This window comes from Dryobates pubescens, chromosome 6 (genome assembly GCF_014839835.1).
Source record: "Dryobates pubescens isolate bDryPub1 chromosome 6, bDryPub1.pri, whole genome shotgun sequence".
NCBI lineage: Eukaryota > Metazoa > Chordata > Aves > Piciformes > Picidae > Dryobates > Dryobates pubescens.
The window spans coordinates 7560720-7588110 of NC_071617.1; the positions used below are offsets into that span (position 1 = coordinate 7560720).

The 27391-nt window shown below is 48.4% G+C and overlaps 1 protein-coding gene across 1 annotated transcript in view; it reads right to left on the reverse strand.

Moving 5' to 3' along the window:
• Window positions 1-577: 577 nt before the first annotated feature.
• Window positions 578-27391, reverse strand: part of RARS2 (arginyl-tRNA synthetase 2, mitochondrial) — a 42094-nt gene continuing 15280 nt past the window's right edge. Inside the window, exons 9-20 of the mRNA XM_054162568.1 lie at window positions 23387-23542; window positions 21419-21525; window positions 20094-20189; window positions 16436-16496; window positions 11991-12067; window positions 8487-8611; window positions 6743-6810; window positions 6534-6643; window positions 5015-5110; window positions 2985-3059; window positions 2080-2143; window positions 578-741 (exon numbers count right to left, since the gene is read on the reverse strand). Of these exons, the coding sequence (XP_054018543.1) occupies window positions 655-741; window positions 2080-2143; window positions 2985-3059; window positions 5015-5110; window positions 6534-6643; window positions 6743-6810; window positions 8487-8611; window positions 11991-12067; window positions 16436-16496; window positions 20094-20189; window positions 21419-21525; window positions 23387-23542 (1122 nt within the window). The 3' untranslated portion in view covers window positions 578-654. The remainder of the gene's footprint in view (window positions 742-2079; window positions 2144-2984; window positions 3060-5014; window positions 5111-6533; window positions 6644-6742; window positions 6811-8486; window positions 8612-11990; window positions 12068-16435; window positions 16497-20093; window positions 20190-21418; window positions 21526-23386; window positions 23543-27391) is intronic.

Here is a 27391-nt window from a genome sequence, read left to right on the forward strand (position 1 = left end):
ACACATGCTCCACCTCAGCAGCAGTGCGATGGCTCAGGGGTGCAGACTGTACAGCAGCACTGAGGGAGTGCTGCGGTTCCTGATCCACCAGCTGGGCCACAAGGCCTTCTCCCCAGTCACTGCAGCAGCAGGGCAATGGGTGAGGAACAGGAGATGACAGAGCATGTGTCAGCCAGTCAGCATGCAGTCAGTCTTGGCTAATGTCACCAAAAGAAGTGCAGTATAATACAGGGAAGAATTCTCTTGCTACAGCTGCTGTACCATGAGGCCTCAGTACACAATGGGAACTGCAGAAGGAGAGAACTTGATTGCTTAAGGCAGCACAGTTAATTCCACTTCCTCTAGCAGAAGGATGTTATTCTTACAGGGTGAGTACAGACCAGTTCTCAGGTATGGAGAAGGCCAGGTACACCAGTGTCTTAAGTACACCTACCCTGTGCCTGGGAGAAAGCCGCTGTGAGGACCCTGGCCTCCCCCAGGACGCCTGCGCCACGCCTGCGCTGCTGCCCTCGGCGTGAAGGAGAGCACAGGCCGCCCACAGCAGGCGGGGAGTTTCCAGGTGGTGTCAGCAGTGACTCAGAAGAGCATTTATGTCGTTTTGAAAATAAAAGTCCTTTTACTAATTGCTGTGACTTTACACTGCAGACAGCCCCCTTACATCTGGGCTACAGGTGTGATGCCAAGAAGCTTCATTCCACTGGCTAGAACCGAGCGTGCAGCTTGGAAGAGGCAGAGACGTGCCTGGAAAACAAGAGCAGCTGTCAGCTCCCAGCACAGACACAGAGCAGTGTCCTTCTTGGGACAGCAGTGTGGAGCAGCCCACCAGAGGTGAGAACACCCTGCACATCCTCTGTCCCCATGCAGGGGATTCAGACACATGCCATCTGAGTCCTGACTAACATGCTAATGCTGACAGAATTCACACCAGCTGATAGCTCATTGCAGTGTCAGCAGAGGGGCACTTCTGTCAACAAAGGGAAGCTGGGGGATGGCCAGCCCAGTCTGCTACCCTCAGGGCAGTGACCAGAAGAGATGCCAGCAAAAGAGCCAGCAATGACTAAACAGTGAAAAGCTTTTGGGCGTCACAGGCTGTTACAACCTGAGGGTACTGCTGGGCTCCCTCCTCTCACTGTGCATGGGTGAGAGGCTGTAAAACAACTCTGGGTTGCTTTGAACACTTCAGTGTTTCTTGTCAATGTCAGCTGTCACAGGGCTGGCTGTTTTGGAAGGGCTCTATCAACCTTGCTCCAAAATAATCAGTTCTTGAAAGCTGTCATGTTGTGAGCTATTTGGACACTTCTTTTTTTACAGGACAAGGAAATGAAGCTTTCCTTGTAGCTTGGCCACAGGCCATCTTCAAAGGCAGCAATGAACTCCAGAGTGCAGTCCCACCAATTCCACTGCAATTTTTTTCCTCCCCAACACATCTCACCACTTAAATGTGACTTCCTACCAAAATCAGCCAGGTAATTGCTTTTGAAACCCATGAAAGAGAAAGGAAGAAAGGCAGTGTAATTAGTATATCATTTACTGAGCAATCAAGGGGGTCAAAGATTACTGGGGGGGGGAGATCAGTAGAAAATAATTTGCATCTATTTGGAACTGCAGCTTAACAGTTGTCAGCCTCCATGCTTCATCAGGAAAGGCAACACAGACAACTTGGGATGTGTAGGTGGCAGGAGGGAAGAGACAGATTCATTTCTCTCCCTTAGTGATTATGTGGGAAGACAGAATTAGGAAAGCATCAGAAATGAAGCACCAAGTTAAAAGCTCCACTGTTTACTTGTAAAATTTTCACAAGGAAAGGTGGTGAGAAAGAAGTTTGTTTGCATTTGGAGCAGGTGTCCTTGTGGAGTGTTGCTTTGGGAAGATGAGGCAGAGCAGCCCTTTCCAGAAAGCCCAGCAGTCCCTGCCTTCCCCAAGCGGTGCTGCCCACAGGAGCACAGGCAGCCTGCTGATTCATTAGCCCACAGGTGCACATTCACCCCAGTGGTCACACCACTGGGCTGGCAAAGCCCTGGTGGGGATCACACCTCTGGGCTGCCCAGACTCCAGCCACAAAAGCATGCTGTGCCATACCTGGGCTAGTTCAGGGGGGCTGCCTTTCACAGGAAGGGTTCTGTGTGCCACAGCTGCAAGATGGCTGAAATGGAACATGGTGAGAATGAGCAAGTCTCCTGACAAGAACGGTGCTATGGGCTACAGAAAGTGGCAGAACTGGAAGAACCACAACTGCAGCATGCCACAGACTTACTTCCAACATCCTCCTTCACCTGGCTGAGGGAGGGCATGGTTTTCTGTAGCCTGCGTGTTGTCAGGGCATGCCATCAACAACTTAATGCTCACAAAGTAACCCCAAAACAATCTCTTCACTGCCTTGCCCACAAAACCCCAAACTGGTGTGGAGAGATCCTTGAGAGCCTGCCCTGTCATTCCCGAGGTGCATGATTCCTTATGCAACTCTCCTTAACCCTACAGAGGCTCCAGAGCTTCTTTCAGCAAGTCAGCTCCAGCGTTTCAATGTGCTGCTTAATCAGACAGGCCCCTGAAGGGTCCTCCCCATGGAGATCACGTACACAGTGTGACTTAGAGCAATAACATGCTCTGTCCACCTCAACATTTAGGCTGAGACCAGTAGTTTAGAGGGATATGAACAGAATTTCACAGCAGAAATGTTGAGATAGGAGAGCATATCATCAGCTCAAATCTGCTCAGCCCACCATGCTTTGGGGTTCAGATGCTGGGCTGCAGCCAAGTGATTCTTTTTTCTGAAGAGCAATTAGTTTCTGGGTAGACTCCTGGCTCCAGCCTTGATCTCTACTATTTGTTATTTGCCAACCTCCATTGTACCTTTCCTGTCCCACAAATTTACATCTTCCCACTATCTTCACTCTTCAAAGCAGTGCAGGTGTGAGGGCTGCAGAGCCAGCTAAGGAAGACCTGTGCTTATCAGGGACAGGTGCCAGTGTCAGCAATCATCTTACCTGAGTGTGAGCAGGTAGCTGACAATGTGCTTGGGTTGCAGATCCTGAGAAGATCTGTACAGGACCTCATCGTACCTGTGAAGAAAGAAAAGGATTGGTGAGGGGGTTAAAAGTGGTAGGGGAGGTGTACTCAGGTACAAGGTTCATATTTGCTGAAGTCAGAACAAAGACACAACCACAGCTGCAGAACTGACAAAAATAACCTCCTGAGCCAGACCCAAGCCATGCAGTCAGCACATCGTTGATTATTTCTTCTTCATTCACTTAGCATTGGAGGAGATTTGCCACACCTTGAGTATTGTGTTGGGTTTCAGGCACCTCAATTCAAGAGAGGTGCTGGACTGAGTGCAAAGGAGGACAACACAGCTGGTGAAGGGCCTGGAGAATGCATCTTACAAAGAGTGACTGAAGGAGCTGGGGCTCGTTAGTCTGAACAAGAGGAGGCTGAGGAGAGACCTCATTGCTCTCTACAACTACCTGAAAGGATGTTGTGGAGAGGCTGGTGCTGGTCTCTTCTCACAGGTAATTAGTGACAGAACAAGAGGGAATGGCCTCAAGCTGTGACTGGGTAGGTCTAGATTGGACGTTAGGAAAACATTTTCTCAGCAAGAGTGGTCAGGCCTTGGAATGTGCTGCCCAGGGAGGTGGTTGAGTCCCCAAGCCTGGATGTGTTGAAAGGTGTTTTGGATGTGGTGCTTGAGGATATGGTTTAGGGGTGCACCCTACAGAGCAGGGTTATTGGTTGCACTTGGGGATCCTGAGGGGCTTTTCCAGCCTGAATGTCTCTGTGATTCTGTGAGATTGCTTCTGCTCCTCTTCATGCAAACACTGCAGATGGCAGAGCTCAGAGAGACAGCCTTTAGCAGAGACAACACAAGAGCTGTAGTTGCTCCTGGAACATTATGTTTGGGTTTAGGTTTCAACACTAATTTCAAGTTGCTAGGAGCAAAAAGCACTTATTAAATAACCAAGGCAGGCAATCCCTTAGAGGATGTTGCCTTTAGCAAATACAGCTTAGAATTTTAAGCAGATAAAGGGAATCTTGTAGCATTAGAAAAGACAAAAGCAAAGTGAGTTTACATAACCTTAGAACAAAATTGACTTATGTAAGGCAGTATTCAAGTGGGCAATACAGGCAGAGCCATGGAGATCCCTGTCTTTTCCTCATGTGCTCTTCTGTCCTCTTGTGCACATCTCATTTTTCACAGCCTGCAAGAAGTCACCAACACCTCTGGGGCTGCAGAGATTTCAGACTCAGAGTGGGGAGTGTTTTTTGTTTAGCTCCCAGGCCCATCCCCACCAGTATGCCCCAGCTCAACTTCCCCAGAGTATTCCTCCTTTAAAGGAGCAAGCTGCAGGAGAGCTGGGGAGTGAGCTGTGTCAGCTTTCAGACAGAAGACAGACAGCAATACACTAACCTGACAAAACAAAAGAAACTGCCCGGGAGGTTTCTGTGAAATAAACTGCACTGGATAAAGAACTTAAGAAGGACATCAAGAAGGACAATTTAAGAAGGATATTGAGACACTCAAATGTGTCTGTGGAAGGGCAACAAAGCTGGTGAGGGGTCTGGAGCACAGCCCTATGAGGAGAGGCTGAGGGAGCTGGGGTGGTTTAGCCTGGAGAAGAGGAGGCTCAGGGGAGACCTTATTGCTGTCTACATCTACCTAAAGGGAGGTTGTAGCCAGGTGGGGGGGTTGGTCTCTTCTCTCAGGCCACCAGCACCAGAACAAGAGGACACAGTCTCAAGCTGCACCAGGGGAAGTTTAGGCTCAAGGTGAGAAGAAAGTTCTTCGCTGAGAGAGTTGTTAGCCATTGGAATGGGCTGCCCAGGGAGGTGGTGGAGTCGCCATCCCTGGAGGTGTTCAAGATGGGACTGGACGTGGCACTTGGTGCCATGGTCTAGCAGTCATGAGGTGTTGGGTGACAGGTTGGAGTTGATGATCTTCGAGGTCTCTTCCAAGCTTGGTGATACTGTGTGATACTGTGTAAAAACAAAACACAACAAAACAAAACCCAAACCCACAAACCTGAGGAGATGCTGAAGAACAGAGATGGCCTCTGGCTCTTGCAAACATGCCACATTACAGTCAGTCAGCTGCTCATTCCCATGCATCTGTTCTAAACTAAAATGCAAGAATGAGAAACAAGTGTTGGCTAAAAACTCAACAGCAAAGCTGAAGAAGAAAAACAGTAATCTGTGCTTTTAAGAAAAAAAGGGTAAGCACAGAATCATAGAATGCTTTGGATTGGAAGGGACCTCCAAAGTTCACTTAGTCCAACCCCCCACTGCAGTGAGCAGGGGCATCCTCAACTAGATCAGGCAGCCCAGAGCCCTGTCAAGCCTCACTGTGACTACAGACAGTTTGCTCAGCCCTGTGAAAATGAAGTGGAAATTTCAGTTTAATGGGCTGGCTCTTCTGGGAAGTCTCAGTGACTCCTGCCTCAGTGAACTCACACCTGAGCTGGAAAAATGAGCATAGTTAGGGAAGGAGTTAACATTACAGCTGGAGAGCTGCAACTAGTGGAGTCCCCCAGGGATCAGTGCTGGGTCAATGACACGGATGAGAGGACAGACAGACAGAGCCTGCTCAGCAAGTTTGCTGGTGGTACCAAACTGGGAGTCTTGGCTGAGACACCTGAAGGGCTGTGCAGCCATTCAGCAAGACCTGGACAGACTGAGAGCTGGGCAGAGAGGAACCTCAAGAGGTTCAACAAGGATAAATGCAGAGCCCTACGTGTGGGAAGGAATAACAAACTGCACCAGTACAGGTTGGGAGGTGATCTGCTAGAGAGCAGCCCTGTGGAATAAAGACCTGGGAGTCCTGGGTCAAGTTATCCATGGGTCAGCAATGTGCCCTTATGGACAGGAGGGCCAATGGTACCCTGGGGTGCATTAAAAGGAGTGTGTCCAGCAGACAGAGGGAGGTTCTCTTCCCCCTCTACTCTGCCCTGGTGAGACCTCACCGGGAATATTGCATCCAGTTTTGGGCTTCCCAGTTGAGGAGGGACAGGGATCTACTTAAGAGAATCTAATGGATGGGCTACAAGGATGATGAAGGGACTGGAGCACTGCCTGATGAGGAGAGGCTGAGAGCCCTGGGGGTTTTAGTCTGGAGAGAAGACTGAGAGGGGATTTGATAAATGTTTATAAGTATCTGAGGGCTGGGTGTCAAGAGGGAGGGGACAGGCTCTGCTCACTTGCACCGTGTGACAGGACAAGGGGCAATGGATGGAAACTACAGCACAGGAGGTTCCACCTCAACATGAGGAGGAACTTCACTGTGAGGGTCACAGAGCACTGGAACAGGCTCCCCAGAGAGATTGTGGAGTCTCCTTCTCTGGAGCCTTTCAAGACCTTTCTGGATGCATTCCTGTATGACCTGTGCTAGATTCTATGGTCCTGCTCTGGCAGGGGGCTTGGACACAATGATCTCCTGAGGTCCCTTCTAACCCCCACCATCCTGTGACTACTGCTGAACAAACCTGTAAGTTAATAAGGTTAAAACAGATGCCAAACTGTACCCTGCACACAGACACTGCTCTTACCTACAGAGCCTGGCATGGGTGTACTGCAGGAACACACCTGTGTCCCCACGGCTCTGCAGAGCTCGATCCCAGCTGAACTGATAATCGGACGACAGAAGGCCCCGGAAGTCCTGCAACAGTAAATCAATGTCACCTGCATATGGCTCTCCAGCTCACTGTGTCACTGCTCACAGAAGACACAAACAGCCTGGCAGGCAGCTCAGACTCACCTGAATTATTAGTGCTGAAAGGCCAACTTTCTCTGCTGTGTCCATAGGGTCTTCTACCTGTTTGGTTGCTGAAGAGAAAACAAAGAAGTAGTAAGCCTGCAGCAGCACAGCGATTCCCTTGCTCAGCCCTGGAGATGCCAATTAAACAGCACCTGCTAAGGCTCTCAACTAGCAAGATAGAATTTGTCAGGATGCATACAGCAGTAGCTCCAGGATACAAACTGCTCTTACAAGCTGAGATACAGCTGTTTCAGATGTGCTTTCTCCCCCTGCCCCTAGTAAGGGTGCTGCAGAATTTCAGGTCAGAAGTGTTTGTTATAACCATCTAGACAGGCTACACTGGTTTGCCAAGTTTCTACAAGATCTAATGGCTAAGCTCTGGGTAATGCTGCAGTGAACACAGAATCACCAAGGTTGGAAGAGACCTCAAAGATCATCAAGTCCAACCTGTCACCACAGACCTCATGACTAAACCATGGCACCAAGTGCCACGTCCAATCCCCTCTTGAACACCTCCAGGGATGGTGACTCCACCACCTCCCTGGGCAGCACATTCCAATGGCTAATGACTCTCTCAGTGAAGAACTTTCTCCTCACCTCGAGCCTAAACTTCCCCTGGTGCAGCTTGAGACTGTGTCCTCTTGTTCTGGTGCTGGTTGCCTGGGAGAAGAGACCAAGCCCCTCCTGGCTACAACCTCCTTTCAGGTAGTTGTAGACAGCAAAAAGGTCTTCTCTGAGCCTCCCCTTCTCCAGGCTGAGCAACCCCAGCTCCCTCAGCCTCTCCTCATAGGGCTGTGCTCAAGGCCTCTCCCCAGCCCCATTGCCCTTCTCTGGACATGTTCAAGAGCCTCAATGTCCTTCTTAAACTCTGTTAGTTGTTCTTCTGTCAGCTCCTTGTGCAGTGGAACATGGGTCTGAGATTCTGCCTGTCAGTTCAGTCCAGCATAAAAATAAGTTTGCTTTGCACACAGGTATGACACCAAGTATTAAACTGAAGCTCTAAGCTCCATTCCCCTCTGTGGTAAAACTGATTTGAATTGAGAGTCCCCCCTCTATCATTTGATTGTGCCTGCTTCCCCTTGCTCTACAAGCAAAGTTACCTGGATTAAAAAAACATGAGGAGGCAGAGAGAGAGAAAGATGCACACTACTTAACCTCATCAGTTCACCCATTCAATTCAGCAGGCAGCTCCAGCAAGCACAAGAGGGGGGCAGCATTTCACTGGGAACTGCCTCAGTCTCAAGAAACGGCTCCAGAGCCACAGCCTGAAGTGCAGGCAAACCACTAGGCTGCAGAGCAGTGACTCCTGGGGACTCCCAAACAGTGATGAGGTTGGGAGGGTGACCAGGCAGTATTTGCAGACAAGCTACTGCCAAATCTCACCAGAGAAAACTGTCAGAGCTATAAATCGTGTGGGTGAAATCTCTGTTCCCTGAACTCCAGCCTCAACCCCACTATTAGAGGGGTTTGTCACTCCAGTCAAAAACATTGCCCAAAGGCAGGTAACTTCCTGCCCAGTGCAATGCTTTCCCTGAGTGCTAAAACTTGCAAGGCAGTAACTCAGGGAAGCCTACAGAGAGGCAAAGGATTATTTCAACATCGTTTACGTTAGGGCAGATACAAAAACCAGGGGCATATCCCTGTGATCAGCTGGGTGCAGGGAAAAGTGAAGGACAGAGAAGACAACAGGGTTTTGATCATCACAGAACATCAAAAGGAACCAATAAGACCTGAAGCAGCTAACTTTTTGCAGAAGCCATGTTTTGCAACACCCTTGCACGAACTTCATTTAAAACATCCTCCAGGAAAACCACTTCTCCTCTCCGAGTCTTCATCCCTTGAACTAGGCCAAAGGACACGTGCTGGCACCTGTGTGGAAAAGCAACAGGACCCCAAATCACATTTTCATCAGGAGAAATGCTCACAGTGTTTGTTTAGAGCTGGATTATTACCTGGAATGGAATGGAATGGAATGGAATGGATTGGAATGGAATGGAATGGAATGGAATAGAATAGAATAGAATAGAATAGAATAGAATAGAATAGAATAGAATAGAATAGAATAGAATAGAATAGAATAGAATAGAATAGACCAGGTCGGAAGAGACCTCAAAGATCATCGAGTCCAACCTATCATCCAACACCATCTGATCAACTAAACCATGGCACCAAGCACCCCATCCAGTCTCCTCCTAAACACCTCCAGGGATGGTGACTCCACAACCTCCCTGGGCAGCACATTCCAATGGGCAATCATTCACTCTGTGTAGAACTTTCCTAACCTCCAGCCTAAACCTCCCCTGGTGCAGTTTGTGACTGTGTCCTCTTGTTCTGGTGCTGGTTGCCTGGGAGAAGAGACCGACTCCCTCCTGGCTACAACCACCCTTCAGGTAGCTGTAGACAGCCATAAGGTCTGCCCTGAGCCTCCTCTTCTCCAGGCTAAGCAACCCCAGCTCCCTCAGCCTCTCCTCATAGGGCTTGTGCTCCAAACCCCTCCCTATCTTTGTTGCCCTTCTCTGGACACACTCCAGCAAGTCAACAGCAATAACAAGCTGAACAAATAGCCCCCAGCGTGGGAAGCTCAGTGATACCATCAGTAACTCTCATTTCAGCTACCAAAGCTCCATACTTATGATACAAATGGAAAAATTATGATTAGAATGATAACCTGGTCACTTGTGTGCTTGTGGGAAACTCTCCTGCTGCTAGCTCTAGTGCAGAGGACTCAAGGCAATAAATTGAGAAGCAGGAGGTACAGAGATGGAATGGAATGGAATGGAATGGAATGGAATGGAATGGAATGGAATGGAATGGAATGGAATGGAATAGACCAGGTTGGAAGAGACCTTCAAGATCATCATGTCCCACCTGTCACCCAACACCACCTAATCAACTAAACCATGCAACTAAGCATCCTGTCAAGCCTCCTCCTGAACACCTCCAGGGATGGTGACTCCACCACCTCCCTGGGCAGCACATTCCAATGGGCAATCACTCTCTCTGTGTAAAACTTCCTCCTAACCTCCAGCCTAAACCTCCCCTGGCGCAGCCTGAGACTGTGTCCTCTTGTTCTGGTACTGGTTGCCTGGAGAAGAGACCAACCTCTGCCTGTCTACAACCTCTCTTCAGGTAGTTGTAGACAGCAATAAAGTCTCCCCTGAGCCTCCTCTTCTCCAGGCTAAGCAACCCCAGCTCCCTCAGCCTCTCCTCACAGGGCTTGTGTTCCAAACCCCTCCCCAGCTTTTTTGCCCTTCTCTGGACACGTTCCAGCAACTCAACCTCCTTCCTAAACTGAGGGGCCCAGAACTGGACACAGGACTCAAGGTGTGGCCTAACCAGTGCAGTGTACAGGGGCACAATGACCTCCCTGCTCCTGCTGGCCACACTGTTCCTGATCCAGGCCAGGATGCCATTGGCCCTCTTGGCTGCCAGGGCACGCTGCTGGCTCCTGTTCAGCCTACTATCAACCAGTACCCCCAGGTCCCTCTCTGCCTGGCTGCTCTCCAGCCACTCTGACCCCAGCCTGTAGCACTGCATGGGGTTGCTGTGGCCAGATCCTATTACTGATGCAACACGGATCTGTTAAGATTAGAAAGGAGTCATAACAATTCTATGGTGGCCACATTAAACTAAATCTGTAATTAATCACTGCTAATAATAACAACATTAATTGCCTGTGCTCACAATAATCCCAAGCATTATTCTGGATCTATAAGCTAAGGTAATTTCAGTGCAAGTTTAAACTCTGTGAAAGGAGGCAGACTTTCCTGAAGGCTAAAAACTTCTATTTAATCACCAAACCCATGCAGGCTGTCAGAGAGGAGTATGATTTAGTCTGCACATCCACTCCTGACCTTTGCTCAGATTGCTAACAAGATGGGTAATTACACTGAAAAGCAGCTGGGAGACACTGCCCTGCAATGGATATCTCAAGTCTGAAGCACAACTCAAACTCAGATGCAGATCTCTACTAAAATGTCACACTTCAAGTAATCATTTAACCTGTGATCACAGAATATTCCAGAAGCTGTGCCATAAAGTCATTAAAAGATTGTTTCCCCTTTTCCCATTTTTAGCATCACAGTATCAGTCAGGGTTGGAAGGGACCACAAGGATCATCTAGATCCAAGCCCCTGCCATGGGCAGGGACACCCCACACTAGATCAGCCTGGCCAGAGCCTCATCCAGCCTGCGCTTAAACACCTCCAGGGATGGTGCCCCAACCACCTCCCTGGACAACCCATTCCAGGGCTTCACCACTCTCATGGGGAAGAACTTCCTCCTCACGTCCAGCTTCAATCTCCCCAGCTCCAGCTTCATTCCATTCCCCCTAGTCCTATCACTACCTGATATCCTTTACCTCCAGCAGTTATGAAAGATCAGTTAAATAAGAGACAGGGCTGGTTTTCACATCCTGAACACATGGTGATGTCTCCCTCCACACATAAAGCAGACCAGCAGGAGCCAATGTGCTGAGGAACTGAAGCCCGCATTGCGCTCGATTCTGAGGGCTTCTTTCCTTCTTTTTACCTCCTTATTAGACTAGCACAGGCCAAATGTCTGCTTGTGCTCTGGAGTTCACTACCTGCACACTAGCAGCAGCACACCTTGCAGCTCTGTGTCATCCAAAACGCCTGCATGATGTGTGCAGCACGGTGGTAGGTGGACACAATCAGGAGACTGCCTTCCAAAGAGCACTCCACTCAAATTCCAGTGGGCAGTTTAAGGAAGATGTTGAGTTGCTGGTGAGGGTTCTGAAGCATAAGCCCTATGAGGAGAGGCTTGGGGTGTTTACCCTGGAGAGGAGGAGGCTCAGGGGAGACCTTACTGCTCTCTACAACTACCTGAAGGGAGGTTGTAGCCAGGTGGGGGCTGGTCTCTTCTCCCAGGCAATCAGCACCAGAACAAGGGGACACAGTCTAAAGCTGCACCAGGGGAGGTTTAGGCTGGATGTTAGGAAAAAATTCTTCACAGAAAGAGTGATTGGCCATTGGAATGTGCTGCCCAGGGAGGTGGTGGAGTCACCATCACTGGAAGTGTTTAAGAAGAGACTGGATGAGGCACTTAGTGCCATGGTTTAGTTGATTAGATGGTGTTGGGTGATAGGTTGGACTGGATGATCTCAAAGGGCTTTTCCAACCTGGTTAATTCTGCATTCTGCATATTGCCCTTAGCTTTGCTTGGGTTTTGCTGTTTGGGTTATTTTGGGGTTTGAAAATGTAAATAAATAAGACTCAGAAATACATACCTTTCTGCCCAGTCATAGCCCATGAGCTTCAGCATTTGGAACAAATGTTCAAAGTGACTACTTTGACTTTTATCTGTCTGAAGAATAGAATTGGCACAGATTAGAAAAGACTCCAAGTTGGGAAAGGAATAGAATAGAATAGAATAGACCAGACCAGACCAGACCAGGTTGGAAGAGACCTTCAAGATCATCATGTCCAACCCATCTAATCAACTAAACACCATCTAATCAACTAACCCATGGCACCAAGCACCCAATCAAGTCTCCTCCTAAACACCTCCAATGATGGTGACTCCACCACCTCCCTGGGCAGCAAATTCCAACGGGCAATCACTCTCTCTATAAAGAATTTCTTCCTAACATCCAGTCTAAACCTCCCCTGGCACAGCTTGAGATTGTGTCCTCTTGTTCTGGTGCTGGTTGCCTGGGAGAAGAGACCAGCCCCCACCTGGCTACAACCTCCCTTCAGGTAGTTGTAGAGAGCAGTAAGGTCTTTAGCTTTTAACACACAAGTGCATGACCCCAAGAAGTACTGTGCCAGTAAGTGACTGCAAGCAGAATTATGACCTATGAAGGCAGGCAAGACTTGGAAAAGAACTAAGAGCTGACAGCCATGGCAATGGGATTTTGCATTTTGCTAGAAAAAGTCATCTGCCTTTTCAAGAATCATTATTCTTAGGTCATGAAGGCAAAGGCATGAAGTGAAATGAAACCTTGATCTTAATTTCACATAGTCTGTGAGCTGCTCATCACACAAAAGGATGACCATGAGCCAGCAATGTGCCCTAGTGGCCACAAAGGCCAGCAGTACCCTGGGGTGTGGTTAGTAGGTCAGAGAGAGGTTTTTCTCCCCCTCTAGTCTGCCCTGGTGAGGCTGCATCTGGAATATTGTGTCCAGTTCTGGCCCCTTCAGTTCAAGAAGGACCTCAGGGAAATGCTTGAAAGAGTCCAGCACACAGCCACAAACATGATGAAGGGAGTGGAACATCTTCCTTATGAGGGGAGACTGAGGGCACTGGAGCTCTTTAGCCTGAGAGAATGAGACTGAGAGGTGACCTCATTCATGTTCATAAATATGTGAATGGCAGGTGTCAGGAGGATGGAGCCAGGCTCCTCTCAGAGATGCCCAGTGATAGGACAAGGGGCAATAGTGTCACAGTATCAGTCAGGGTTGGAAGGGACCACAAGGATTATCTAGTTCCAACCCCCCTGCCATGAGCAGGGACACCCCACACTAGATCAGGCTGGCCAGAGCCTCATCCAGCCAGGTCTTAAACACCTCCAGGGATGGGGCCTCAACCACCTCCCTGGACAACCCATTTGTGGGCTTCACCACTCTCAGGGTGAGGAACTTCCTCCTCACATCCAATGGTGCAAGCTGGTGCACAGGAGGTTCCACATGAACATAAGGAAAAACTTTTTCACTGTGAGAGTGACAAAACACTGGAACAGGCTGCCCAGAGAGGTTGTGGAGTCTCTTCTGGAGACATTCAAAACCTGCCTGGACACATTCCTGCATGACCTACTCTAGGTGATCCTGCTCTGGCAGAGGGTTGGACTGGATGATCTTTTGAGGCCCCTTCCAACCCCTAATGTTCTGTGGTTCTGTGAAAATGCCTCAATTTTTACTTCAGAACCTTGCTGCTCTTCTTATATTCCTCTGTTCCACATCACCAAACTTTAAGGTTCAGAATTAGAACACCTCTTTAAGCTGTCTCCAGAACCCACTGGTTTTGCTGTCTGCAGAGTGGTTTGTGGAGTACTACATCATAAACCAGGTGCATAACTGAAAAAACCCTAAATCTGACTTATCACATTTTCATATTAATGATGCCTTTGCACTCCTAGGTTTTAGGCCTTTGACACCGTCCCCCACAGCAAACTCCTGGCCAAGCTGTCAGCACATGGCCTGGACAGCAACACTCTCTGCTGGGTTAGGAACTGGCTGGAGGGCCGAGCCCAGAGAGTGGTGGTGAATGGTGCCACATCCAGCTGGCAGCCAGGCACTAGTGGTGTGCCCCAGGGATCAGTGCTGGGCCCCATGCTCTTTAACATCTTTATTGATGATCTGGATGAGGGCATCGAGTCCATCATCAGTAAATTTGCTGACAACACCAAGCTGGGGGCAGGAGTTGATCTGCTAGAGGGTAGAGAGGCTCTGCAGAGGAACCCTGACAGGCTGGACAGATGGGCAGAGTCCAACGGCATGAGATTGAACACATCCAAGTGCTGGATTCTGCACATTGGCCACAGCAACCCCATGCAGAGCTACAGGCTGGGGTCAGAGTGGCTGGAGAGCAGTCAGGTGGAAAGGGACCTGGGGGTACTGGTTGATAGGAGGCTGAACATGAGCCAGCAGGTGCCCAGGTGGCCAAGAAGGCCAGTGGCATCCTGGCCTGGATCAGGAACAGTGTGGCCAGCAGGAGCAGGGAGGTCATTCTGCCCTGTACTCTGCACTGGTTAGGCCACACCTTGAGTCCTGTGTCCAGTTCTGGGCCCCTCAGTTTTGCAAAGATGTTGAGTTGCTGGAATGTGTCCAGAGAAGGGCAACAAAGCTGGGGAGGGGTTTGGAGAACAGCCCTGTGAGGAGAGGCTGAGGGAGCTGGGGTTGCTTAGCCTGGAGAAGAGGAGACTCAGGGGAGACCTTATTGCTCTCTACAACTACCTGAAGGGAGGTTGTGGCCAGGAGGGGGTTGGTCTCTTCTCCCAGTCAACCAGTACCAGAACAAGAGGACACAGTCTCAAGCTGTGTCAGGGGACATTTAGGCTGGATGTTAGGAAGAAGTTCTTCACAGAAAGAGAGATTGGCCATTGGAATGGGCTGCCCAGGGAGGTGGTGGAGTCACCATCACTGGAGGTGTTTAGGAAGAGACTGGATGGGGTGCTTGGTGCCATGGTTTAGTTGATTAGATGGTGTTGGACGATAGGTTGGACTCTATGATCTCAAAGGACTCTTCCAACCTGGTTAATTCCATCCTATTCTAGTCTCCTTCACTTCCAACTACTTTCTCCTATGACTTAAGTGGTTTCTGCTGGCAGTGTATGTCAAAGGACACATGGGGCATTAGGGAACACACCATAAGCAGCAGGCAGATTTTTACCACATGTCACTAATTGATTTCACATAGAAGCACAGGGGGTTCAAGGTGTTTATACATCTGGGTAAAAGATGTAGAAGCATCATGTGCTATGCCCTTGGTAATACTACAGCAACAAAGAGTTTCTCAGAAGCGAGAAGACCATCTTGCTGCTTGTTACTGACACTGCTGGAATGGGTACAAAGCAGAACAATAGACCCAAGAGATACAAAAAGATTCCCCAATCCTGCTGCTTCATTCAGACTGATCACAAACCACCTCAGGTACAAGTGCTACATAGCACAACCAAGGCACTGCTCACAGCCATAAAATTTTACATTTCAGATAAACTATCAGGACTCCAGAGGAGACAGACATTTATTTTAGACCATTAATTTCTAAGTTAGCATTTTTACAGCCCTTTATATCACTGGCAGCAGTTTCTGACTCACTTCAATGGCATCCTGGCCTGCATCAGGAACAGTGTGGCCAGCAGGAGCAGGGAGGTCATTCTGCCCCTGTACACTGCACTGGTTAGGCCACACCTTGAGTACTGTGTCCAGTTCTGGGCCCCTCAGTTTAGGAAGGAGGTTGACTAGCTGGAAGGTGTCCAGAGAAGGGCAAAAAAGTTGGTGAGGGGCTTGGAACACAATCCCTACGAGGAGAGGCTGAGGGAGCTGGGGTTGCTTAGCCTGGAAAAGAGGAGACTCAGGGGTGACCTTATTGCTCTCTACAACTACCTGAAGGGAGGTTGAAGAGAGGCAGAGGTTGGTCTCTTCTACCAGGCAAACAGTACCAGAACAAGAGGACACAGTCTCAGGCTGCGTCAGGGGAGGTTTAGGCTGGAGGTTAGGAGAAAGTTTTACACAGAGAGAGTGATTGCCCACTGGAATGGGCTGCCTGAGGAGGTGGTGAGGTCACCATCACTGGAGGTGTTCAGGAGGAGACTTGATAGGGTGCTTGGTTGCATGGTTTAGTTTGTTAGGTGGTGTTGGATGATAGGTTGGACACGATGATCTTGAGGGTCTCTTCCAACCTGGTCTATTCTATTCTATTCAATATTAATCACAACATTTGTATAGAAAAGACTATGTCAGTTGAGTAAAAGTTCTTTTAGAAAGAGCAGCACTGAATTTTTGTACCAGAGAGAAAGTCCAGAGCTAATAATTTTCAGCCATTCCATGGGCTGTGAACTGAAACAGAATCAAGAAGCAGCCCCACATCAAGGCCCAGCTGCTGGGCAGTAAGGGCAGCAATTTTACTACCAAAACCACCATGTGCCAAAGTCATATTGTGAGCAAGAGGCCCCCCCTGGATTATTGCAGAGAGTCAGGCTCAAAAGTGTTGAGTGAATCAAGAATTACTTACCACATAAATCATGGTGTCACACTGGTGCTTGTTCATTCGGTCTACAGCAGCAGCAAGGTCTCTGAAAGAGAAAACAAGAAATTCTTTGGACTTCCACTCAATATTCCTCATTATTTGCCTCTTTGGGAAATAAGCCTCTCTTATGGAGGTGAGAGGACTGCCTGATTAGAGTGATCTGTGTATGCCTCACACAAAAGTGGTTGCTTGTTCGTAAGAGACTTGCTGGAGTGTGTCCAGAGAAGGGCAACGAGGTTGGTGAGGGGTTTGGAACACAGCCCTGTGAGGAGAGGCTGAGGGAGCTGGGGTTGCTTAGCCTGGAGAAGAGGAGGCTCAGGGGTGACCTTATTGCTGTCTACAACTACCTGAAGGGAGGTTGTAGACAGGCAGAGGTTGCTCCAGGCAGCCAGCACCAGAACAAGAGGACACAGTCTCAGGCTGCACCAGGGGAGGTTTAGGCTGGATGTCAGGAAGAAGTTCTATACAGAGAGTGATTGCCCATTGGAATGGGCTGCCCAGGGAGGTGTTGGAGTCACCATCTCTGGAGGTGTTCAGGAGGAGACTTAATGGGGTGCTTGGTGCCATGGTTTAGTTGTTTAGGTGGATTGGTTGATGGGTTGGACATGATGATCTTGAAGGTCTCTTCCAACCTGGTTCATTCTATGTGTGGGGGTTTTGGTTTTTAATCACAGGCTGTGAAACAATTGTTATGCACAGAGTTAAGTCTGGTCTCTGTCTACTGGGACTTGAACCAAGCCTCTCCTGGAAAACTGACCCAGGGCTCAGTGTCAGGTTTATGCTAAAAAGCTCATCCTCACACACACAAAGCAGTACAGAGAAACAACCTGCTCAAGACCCTCCCAGGACTGTCACAGGAGAGCCACTTGCCCCACGGCCCCATGTTCCAGTATCTGAAGGGGGCCTATAAGAGAGCTGGTGAGGAACTTGTTAGGATGTCAGGTAGTGATAGGACTATGGGGAATGGAGCAAAACTAGAAGTGGGTAGATTCAGATTGGCTGTTAGGAAGAAGTTCTTCCCCATGAGGGTGGTGAGAGACTGCAACAGGTTGCCCAGGGAGGTGGTAGAAGCCTCATCCCTGGAGGTCTTTAAGGCCAGGCTGGATGTAGCTCTGGGCAACCTGATGTAGTGTGTCAATTGTCTCTGCCCATGGCAGGGGGTTTGGACCTAGATGATCCTTGAAGTCCTTTCCAACCCTGAGAATTCTATGATTCTATGTCCCAGACTGAAATCCACCTCAGGGGGAACCAAAAGCAGCTCCCCAGCACACCTTCTGACTGCCTAAGGGATAGGGGATGCAAGAGAATAAAGCATTTTGCCATTGCATAAGACTTATTAAAGCATGCTTAGGGAAGGAACCAAAGATGTGAAGGGAGATGACAAAATGGACAGGTAGCTTGTAAACTGAATGGCTGTTAGTTGTGTGGTTGTGCCCTGCACCTGCTCAGCACAGTCTGTCCTATCTTTTCATTAAACTTCATTCCAAACCTTTCCTGGGCGAGGGACCTCCCTTCTGTGTGCACATGTGTTCAGGGCTGAACACACGTGCAGTAACTGCAGTTAGGAACTACAGCTGATCTAGACCATGCATTTGTGGTGCCAGTAACTGAGGGGCCTGGAGGTAAATGAAATTAAGAGACAGCAATTGGAGTTTGACCATGGGTCACAGGGGTCCAGGTATCCCTGCTGCCAACAACTGGAGCGAGGGCACACATATCCACATGTGACTGACAGTAAATACCAAGCTGAACCAGTCACCAAGCCTTGGGAGACAGGTAAGTGTGTGCCTTCAAAGATAAAACATCCAGAGCTCTCTGCTGTTGGCATCAGAGGGTCCAGGCCAGCTGCTGGAGAGACAATAAGGGCCTGAGGGCAGACTGCCTGTGTAATGCCTGCAGGTGGCAATAGGGGAGAATGAGAACTGGGGCCAGCTACTGGATGAACTGCATGTTTAAGCTCAGTTACTGGAGGGATCTACTGTGTCTGTACCACTAACTGGACTAGGGCTACAGGCTCTGGGGGCTTGCATTCCCAGGTGCCAGCAGCTAGAGAGACCTGGAAGTCCAGGGGCCAGATAATTGGCAGACCTAGTATTGAAGCTCAGCTACTGGAGGGACACACATTGTGCATACATTCTCTGTACATGTGTGTGTCTTCACTCTAAAAGATCCTTGTGTGTGCCTTGTCTCTGCCTGGCTACAAGACTCAGCAGCTCCCTACTGTGCAGGATTGAGTGCAGCATCTCTCTACTACCCATGTCCTGAAAAGCAGCACACAGTTTACCCTGGGGGGTTAAACATCTGATTTATTTACATCTCTGGCACAAAGAAACTGCTAAAGCTTCCACATTAAAATACCCAAGAGGAATTTTAGGATTCTCACAAGACAGCAGAAAAACAGTAATAAAATTGCTGTTACAGTGCTGGTGGTCCACAAAGCCAATGAAGACATGGCTGCACATACCCTTTTTTTTCCTCTCTGCATCACACAGTCAATAAACATTTTAGAGCAAAGGTCTTTCTAAAGCCTTCATTATTTAACCTTTATTAGATTAAGAGATCCCAGCTTTGTTTCTGAAGTCAGCAGCTGGAGAAAGTATTATTTCATTTATGGAAAGAGATTTCCTAACAGACTGCCCAAGTGGAGGAAAAGTATTTAAAAGCAGCTGTTTTTCCTGAACCATTTTCATCCCATCACAGCTACGTTGCTAGTTTCAGTTACAATTACTCATCAGTCCAGATGTTCCATCCCAGAAATAGAAAGCTTCAAAAGCTGTACTGTAAGTTACAAGCCCACTCACAGGATCACAGAAACATTCAGGTTGGAAAAGACCCTCAGCATCACCAAGTCCAACCATTAACCCTACACTCTACAAGGTTCACCCCTAAACCATATCCCCAAGCACCACATCCAAACCACCTTGAAACACATCCAGAGTTGGGGACTCAACCACCTCCCTGGGCAGCACATTCCAATGCCTGACCATTCTTGCTGGGAAGAATTTTTTCCTAATGTCCAGTCTAAACCTACCCTGTTGCAGCTTGAGGCCATTCCCTCACAAGCCCTGTGAGGAGAGGCTGAGGGAGCTGGGGTTGCTTAGCCTGGAGAAGAGGCGGCTCAGGGCAGACCTTATTGCTGTCTACAGCTACCTGAAGGGAGGTTGTAGCCAGATGGGGGCTGGTCTCTTCTCCAAGGTAACCAGCACCAGAACAAGAGGACACAGTCTCAAGCTGCAGCAGGGGAGGTTTAGGCTGGATGTTTGGAAGAAGTTCTTCACAGAGAGAGTGATTGCCCATTGGAATGTGCTGCCCAGGGAGGTGGTGGAGTCACCATCACTGGAGGTGTTTAGGAGGAGACTTGATAGGGTGCTTGGTGCCATGGTTTAGTTGATTAGGTGGTGTTGGGTGATGGGTTGGATGTGATGATCTTGAAGGTCCTTCCAACCTGGTCTATTCTATTCTAATTGCCTGTGAAAAGAGACCAGCACCAGCCACTCCACAAGGTCCTTTCAGGCAGTTGTAGAGAGCAATGTGGTCTCCCCTCAGGCTCCTCTTTTCCAAACTGAACAGCCCCAGCTCCCAGCCATGCACAAAAGGTTAAGTGGCAAAAGAAATGGCACTAAGCACAGGCTGTGTTGCTTGCCTTGTGATGTACAGGGATGTCCCATCACTGCGCATGACGGTGGAAAACGACGAGAGGTCTTTCTTCTCCGAAAGATCCACAACTCCTGTCCCTTGCCTAAAAGTGGAGAGAAAACCCTGAGGTAACTGCAAACCAGATCCAACATACTCTCCAGATAAGACAGAAGTCAGAACCAAAACAAGGGCCTCTTGCCAGGAACACCCCCCCCACTGTTGAAAGTCTTCTTTTCTGTGAAGGTCTTCTTGAAGGGTTTTTTTGAGGACTTTTTGTCCAAGTTTGTTGTCACCTCTGTTGATGACAGGGAGCCACCTGCCCACATTCTGCTGCTACATGACTGCATCTTCTGTCCCAGTTCAACCAGGCAGACCCTTCATCAAGGAAAAGATCTCATCTAACTCTGCTTGTTATATGGCACATGCAGCTACCAAGCTAACTAACAGCCGTTAGGAACTGAACTTTGTCACTGCACCTAATTTGTCACAGCCAGGCTTCTGTGCTAGCCACAGAAAAGGCCAACAATTCTTAGCTGGGACTGCACAAATACTGTTGGTCTTGTACTAGAGCAGTTACCAAAACCATCTAAACAACCTCTTCCCCTTAGGTTACATACATGGCCTGCATTATTCCTAGTGTGGCCAGCAGGAGCAGGGAGGTCATTGAGCCCCTGTACTCTGCATTGGTTAGGCCACAACTTGAGTCCTGTGTCCAGTTCTGGGCCCCTCAGTTTAAGAAGGACATCGAGACACTTGAACATGTCCATAGAAGGGCAACAAGGCTGGGGAGAGGCCTTCAGCACAAGCCCTATGAGGAGAGGATGAGGGAGCTGGGATTGTTTAGCCTGGCGAAGAGGAGGCTCAGGGGTGACCTCATTGCTCTCTACAACTACCTGAAAGGTGGTTGTAGCCAGGAAGGGATCTCTTCTCCCAGGCAACCAGCACCAGAACAAGGGGACACAGTCTCAAGCTGTGCCAGGGGAGGTTTAGACTCGAGGTGAGGAGAAAGTTCTTCACTGAGCGAGTCGTTCGTCACTGGAATGTGCTGCCAAGGGAGGTGGTGGAGTCACCATCCCTGGAGGTGTTCAAGAGGGGATTGGACGTGGCACTTGGTGCCATGGTCTAGTCATGAGGTCTTTGGAGACAGGTTGGACTTGATGATCCTCGGGGTCTCTTCCAACCTTAGTTATACTGTGATACTGTGATTATACTGTGATACAAACCCCACTTCTCATACCTCATCTGGAATGCAACCGAGATGCAACTAGGTTGCATTTTTGCATGAAACTAAGCAAACTGCAGGAACAGACTGAATAATGAGCTTGTTCATACACTGTTTTCTGAAGAAGTCCTTTATCTTCCAACATCTTTAGCACTTCCTGGGATTTTTCTTGGTAAAGTGACTCTCCAGAATATTCGTCAAAGCGCACTCCGAGACGCTGAAGAGTTCCCGAGGAGGAGACAAAAGAAAGGTAACATTGTTAAGACTGAGGCTAATTATTTCTTCAAAATTAAGTTAAATAGGTCTGTGTCACAGGTCAGAGAGAGTGCAAAGATCCATCTCATTCGTGGGAAAGGTCACTTCATTGTTTAAAAGAAGGAACGTCTGGATTTTGATTCAATCGATTCCTGCCTTGGAATTCATCTCCCCGAGTTGAACACAGCGTTAGGTAAAAACCTTCAGGAGAAATTAGGTCTAAACTGGATAGAGCAATTAGTTAAAAAAACCATATCTGAGGCAGGTCTCTTGCTGTGCTGGAGGCAAAAGCAGTGGGCTGCAGAGAAGTTATGTGGACATGAAATCAATCCTATTTTAATAGGATGTTGAACGAAATTAAAAAGCAAGGCAAGAGCGGCTCAGAACCACTGCTGAGCCTACAGAAATCACCCTTACTGGGAAGGCTGAGGGTACACCTAGGAGAAACATAATGACCTTGTCTGTCAAAAGTGGGTGAAATGTAATAGTAATAAAGACAAGGTTTTTAACTGAGGGCAGCAAAGCTGTCAGTCCATCAGCTCAATACTTATTAGTTTGAATGGAACTGGGAGAGAAAGAACTAGCTGTACCATTCATCATGTGATCAATGATGAGTGACCATCGTGATGCAGCTGCATACACAGCCCAAAAGCCACTCAGCCTAACAGGTCAGCTCTCCACTAGAGTTATCAAGGTTGTGCCTCACTTAGGAGATCTTAAATTAGGGTACTTGGAGTGAATTCAATGATACATTTCAGGGAAGAAATTAAAGCACAGCCAGGTCATGGGAATTACTGAGGAAGGGGCAGGCCACTTCTCTGAACTTTGCAATCAAGGAGGAAAGATATGACTCATTTGTACACATGCATCAAGAGGAAGGAGCTGGAAACACCACTGGAAGAAGAAAGTGGTATAAAATGAATCACAAATTCTTTGGAGCTGCAAGTTAGAAAATAATCCCTAAGCCAACTGGAAGTGGGCACCCACTCCAGAATTCCATTGCAAGAATGAAAACCACCAGCTGGCTTTCAGATGGGCTCAGCTGGTTCTTGAGATTGCATAATATTGACACCAAGAGACTTCATTCAGTCACACAAAGTATATCCTGTTTCCCAAACTCCTCTAAGATTCATTTTGTGGTTAGTGGCACAAACATCTCCCAGGAAAGAGTGGACCCCACCTCCATTCTTGAGATCCCAGTATGCAGCAGATGGCTGTTTGTTAGCTCAACTCAACCTGCAGGTGACTTAGGCACTGGCTACCAATACAAACTCCTGCTTCTATAACTTCTTACACTTGATTTAATATGCAACATGCACAGCTCTGCATGAAAACATTGGATCAGAAACATGAAAACAAGATTTATCTCCTCATAAAATTTATTACATGGGAACTGCTAAGCCTGCTAATTTAGCAGGTTGTTGCTGGCTTCAAAGAGAAAGTAAAAATGAACAATACTTATCTAACACGGATTTGTTTTGTTGCTTAGCTCCACATTCTTAGCTTCAGGGCTTCTGAGAGGGAAGAATTAATCTGAGGGTGAATTACATGGACTCCATCAAATAAAATGCAACCAAGGTGTCAGCAAGGTGTCTGCTTGGATGGTAGATTGCTTATTGTGCTCTTTCCAAACAGAATGGGGCCCAACCTGGCATACTGAGAAACACCTTCCCCACACTGACAGCATTACAGCAACCTCTGTTCCTGAGTCAGTTCAGTGCTTGGCAGTCTCCTGGATGAAAAGCTGCTGTGCACTGTCAATTAGATTAATGAAATGGGACCATTTTATCAGCACCACAGAGAAAGCAGTGGAAGGTTTGTACCTTATAAATTCGGATGTATTCCTCAATGCTGAAGTCTCTAAACTGCTGCCACAGTGACAGTGTCTGCTCATCGTGGTCCTCCAGCTTTCTGAAGAAATCCTTAGCCAGCTCCTTTATGTGTTCATCTTCTGCTGCTTTGTTAATCTGCACATAAACCTAAAACATGATGACACTGAAAATGTCAGAACTGTAATCCTCTCCTCCGATAAAAACAAGCAAAGCTCTGCAAGAGCAATGCAAATACACTGAAAGATGACATTGGTAACATCAACATTCTGAAGGCATGTTATAGGAACACATTTCCTGTTTGAAGGATGAATCACACACACACAGAACCACAGAATCACCAAGGGTGGAAGAGACCTCAAAGATCATCAAGTCCAACCTGTCACCACACACCTCATGACTGAAACATGGCACCAAGTGCCACGTCCAGTCCCCTCTTGAACACCTCCAGGGATGGTGACTCCACCACCTCCCTGGGCAGCACATTCCAATGGCTAACAACTCTCTCAGTGAAGAACTTTCTCCTCACCTCCAGCCTAAACTTCCCCTGGCACAGCTTGAGACTGTGTCCTCTTGTTCTGGTGATGGTTGCCCGGGAGAAGAGACCAACCCCTTCCTGGCTACAACCACCTTTCAGGTAGTTGTAGAGGGCAATGAGGTCACCCCTGAGCCTCCTCTTCTCCAGGCTAAACAATCCCAGCTCCCTCAGTCTCTCCTCATAGGGCTTGTGCTCAAGGCCTCTCCCCAGCCTTGTTGCCCTTCTCTGGGCACGTTCAAGAGTCTCAATGTCCTTCTTAAACTGAGGGGCCCAGAACTGGACACAGTACTCAAGGTGCGGCCTAACCAATGCAGAGTACAGGGGCACAATGACCTCCCTGCTCCTGCTGGCCACACTGTTCCTGATGCAGGCCAGGATGCCATTGGCCTTCTTGGCCACCTGGGCACACTGTTGGCTCATGTTTAGGCAGCTGTCAATCAGCACCCCCAGGTCCCTCTCTTGTTTGGGAGCTCTTCAGCCACTCCGACCCCAGCCTGTAGCTCTGCATGGGGTTGCCGTGGCCAAAGTGCAGCACCTGGCACTTGGATTTATTGAATGAAGGAGTAGCCCAAACTCCAATAGGAAAAGGTGTTGCTTATTTTGAATAAGACCACTGCTGTAATTCCTTGCTGCTGTCACTATTGTCTTCCTCTTAACCTTGAAACAACTGCAGCAGCAGAATATGGAAGAACTACTTCATACATTAAATAGGAGCCATCATCACAGACTTTTAAACCAGAGACTTTTCCTCAGAACACCTCAAGGTTGATACTAAGAATCACAAAATCCTCCAGGCTGGAGAGGTCCTCTAAGATCAAGTTCAGCCATTTCACCCACTACACCAAGTCTATTGCTACACCATGTCCCTAAGCACCGGATCTAAATGGCTTTTAAACACATCCAGGGATGGCAATTCAACCACTTCCCAGGGCAGCAGGGAGTTCCAGTGCCTGACAACCCTTGCTGTGAAAAAGTTTTTCCTAATGTGCAGCCTAAACCTCCCCTGGCACAGCCTCAGGCCATCCCCTCTCATTCTATCACTAGTTACTTGTGAGAAGAGACCAGTGCCTACCTCTCTACAACCTCCTCTCAGGCAGTTGCAGAGAGCAGTTGCAGATCTCCCCTCAGCCTCTATTCTTGTAGACTAAAGAGCCTCAGTTCCCTCAGCTGCTCCTCACAGGACTTGTTCTCCAGGTCCTTCATCAGCTTAGTTGCCCTTCTCTGTACCTGCTCCAGTGCCTTGATGTCCTGCCTGTACTGTGGTGCCAAAACTGAACACAGTACTCAAGGTGCAGGCTTACTTGCTGATTACAGAGGGACGATCACCTCCCTGCTCCTGCTGGCCAGTGTATTTCTCATACAAGCCAGGATGCTGTTGGCCTTCTTGGCCAGCTGGGCTGCACTACCTAAAATGAGATGGCAGCTGAAGCAGCAAAATCCTAGACAGACTCAGTACTCTACAGACTCAGCCACCCTCCCAGTTCTCATCCAGAACTCCATACCTACAGTCCTCTACACATGATGTCTCTCTGTGGCTGAAGTCAAGCACAGGAATGTCAACACCTGACTACACACAGTCAGTTTCCTAGAAGCACTACAAATTCTTGTACCAGCCAGCTTTACCTCCCTACAGCAGATTTGGTTCTCCTGTTCATTAACATATTCCTTTGTATCTAAAGGCTAAATGTTCACCCAGACAATGGTTCCTTGCTCTCCACGTGTAGCATCTTGAAAGCCCATGGAAGAGTTTTAAAAATGTTGAAGTACTATGTAAAAATAACTAAATTAACTCAGAGAGGAGAACCTGGGAATCCTGCTGGACAACAAGTTATCCCTGGGACAGCAATGTGCTCTTGTGGCCAAGAAGGCCAATGGGATCCTGGGGTGCATTAAGAAGAGTGTGCTCTCCTCCCCCTCTGCTCCGCCCTAGTGAGGCCCCACCTGGAATACTGCATCCAGTTTTGAGCTCCCCAGGTGAAGAGGGACAGGAATGCCTGGGGAGGTGGTGGAGTCACCATCATTGGAGGTGTTAAGGAGGAGACTTGGTAGGGTGCTTGGTTGCATGGTGTAGTTGATTAGGTGGTGTTGGATAATAGGTTGGACATGATGATCTTGAAGGTCTCCTCCAGCCTGGTCTATTCTATTCTATTCTACTTGAGAGAGTCCACCAGAGGGCTACAAGCATGATTCAGCCTGATGAGGAGAGGCTGAGAGCCCTGGGGTTGTTTAGTCTGGAGAAGACTGATAGGGGATCTAATAAATGTATATAGATATATGAGAGCTGGGGGTCAAGAAGGAAGGGACAGCCTCTTCTCAACTGTGCCCTGTGATAGGACACAGGGCAATACATGGAAACTACAGCACAGGAAGTTCCACCTCAACATGAGGAAGAACTTCTTTACTGTAATGGTCACAGAGCACTGGAACAAGCTCCCCAGGGAGGTTGTAGAGTGTCCTCCTCTGGAGACTTTCAAGGCTTGTCTGGATGCATTCCTGTGCAGCCTTCACTAGATTCTATGGTCCTGCTCTGGCAGAGGGGGTTGGACGCAAAGATCTCCAGAGGTCACTTCCAACCCCAAACATCCTGTGAACTAGTGGTTACTCTCTATGTTTAGACTCACAGTTCAACATTGTTTAACTTCCAAGCCATTTTAGAGTTTTGGTCCCCAAATCACAGCAATCTTGACAAAGAATGAATGATTTATAAACACTTCACTCCTGCAATGCTCAGACATTGAGTTTGCCAACAATACCTTGCTTGAGTGGGTTCCATCTATTAAAAACAAACCAAAAAAAAGCTTGCACAGCAAAACTCTTGAACTTTTCCCCTCCTGTCCCAAGACATTTAGAGATTTTTAACAGGCAGTATGGCTGACAGGCCTCAAAGATTAATGCTTCTTAGTTTTGCCACAAACAAAAAAAGAATTTGAAGTAAAGGGAATTCAACCCTTTCCAAGGGTTGAAGAAGAACCAGTAGCTTCACATGCTCTACCTCCTTGCCCCCCAGTCTGTGATTTTATAAACCAAAAACAATGCAAAAGGCGGCAGACAAGAAGCTCAAGAGGAGCTCTCAGTGTGCACTTGCAGCCCGGAAGGCCAATCAGATCCTGGGCTGCATCAAGGGAATTGTGGCCAGCAGGGCAAGGGAGGTGATTCTCCCCCTCTACTCAGCTCTGCTGAGACCCCACCTGGAGTACTGCCTCCGGTTCTGGAGCCCCTATTACAGGAGGGATATGGATGTGCTGGAAGGTGTCCAGAGAAAGGCCTCGAGGATGATCAGAGGGCTGGAGCACCTCTCCTGTGAGGACAGACTGAAGGAGTTGGGGCTGTTCAGTCTGGAGAAGAGAAGGCTCTGAGGTGACCTTCTTGTGGCCTTCCAGTATCTGAAGGGGGCCTACAAGAAGGCTGGGGAGGGACTTCTCAGGATCTCAGGTAGTGATAGGACTAGGGAGAATGGAATG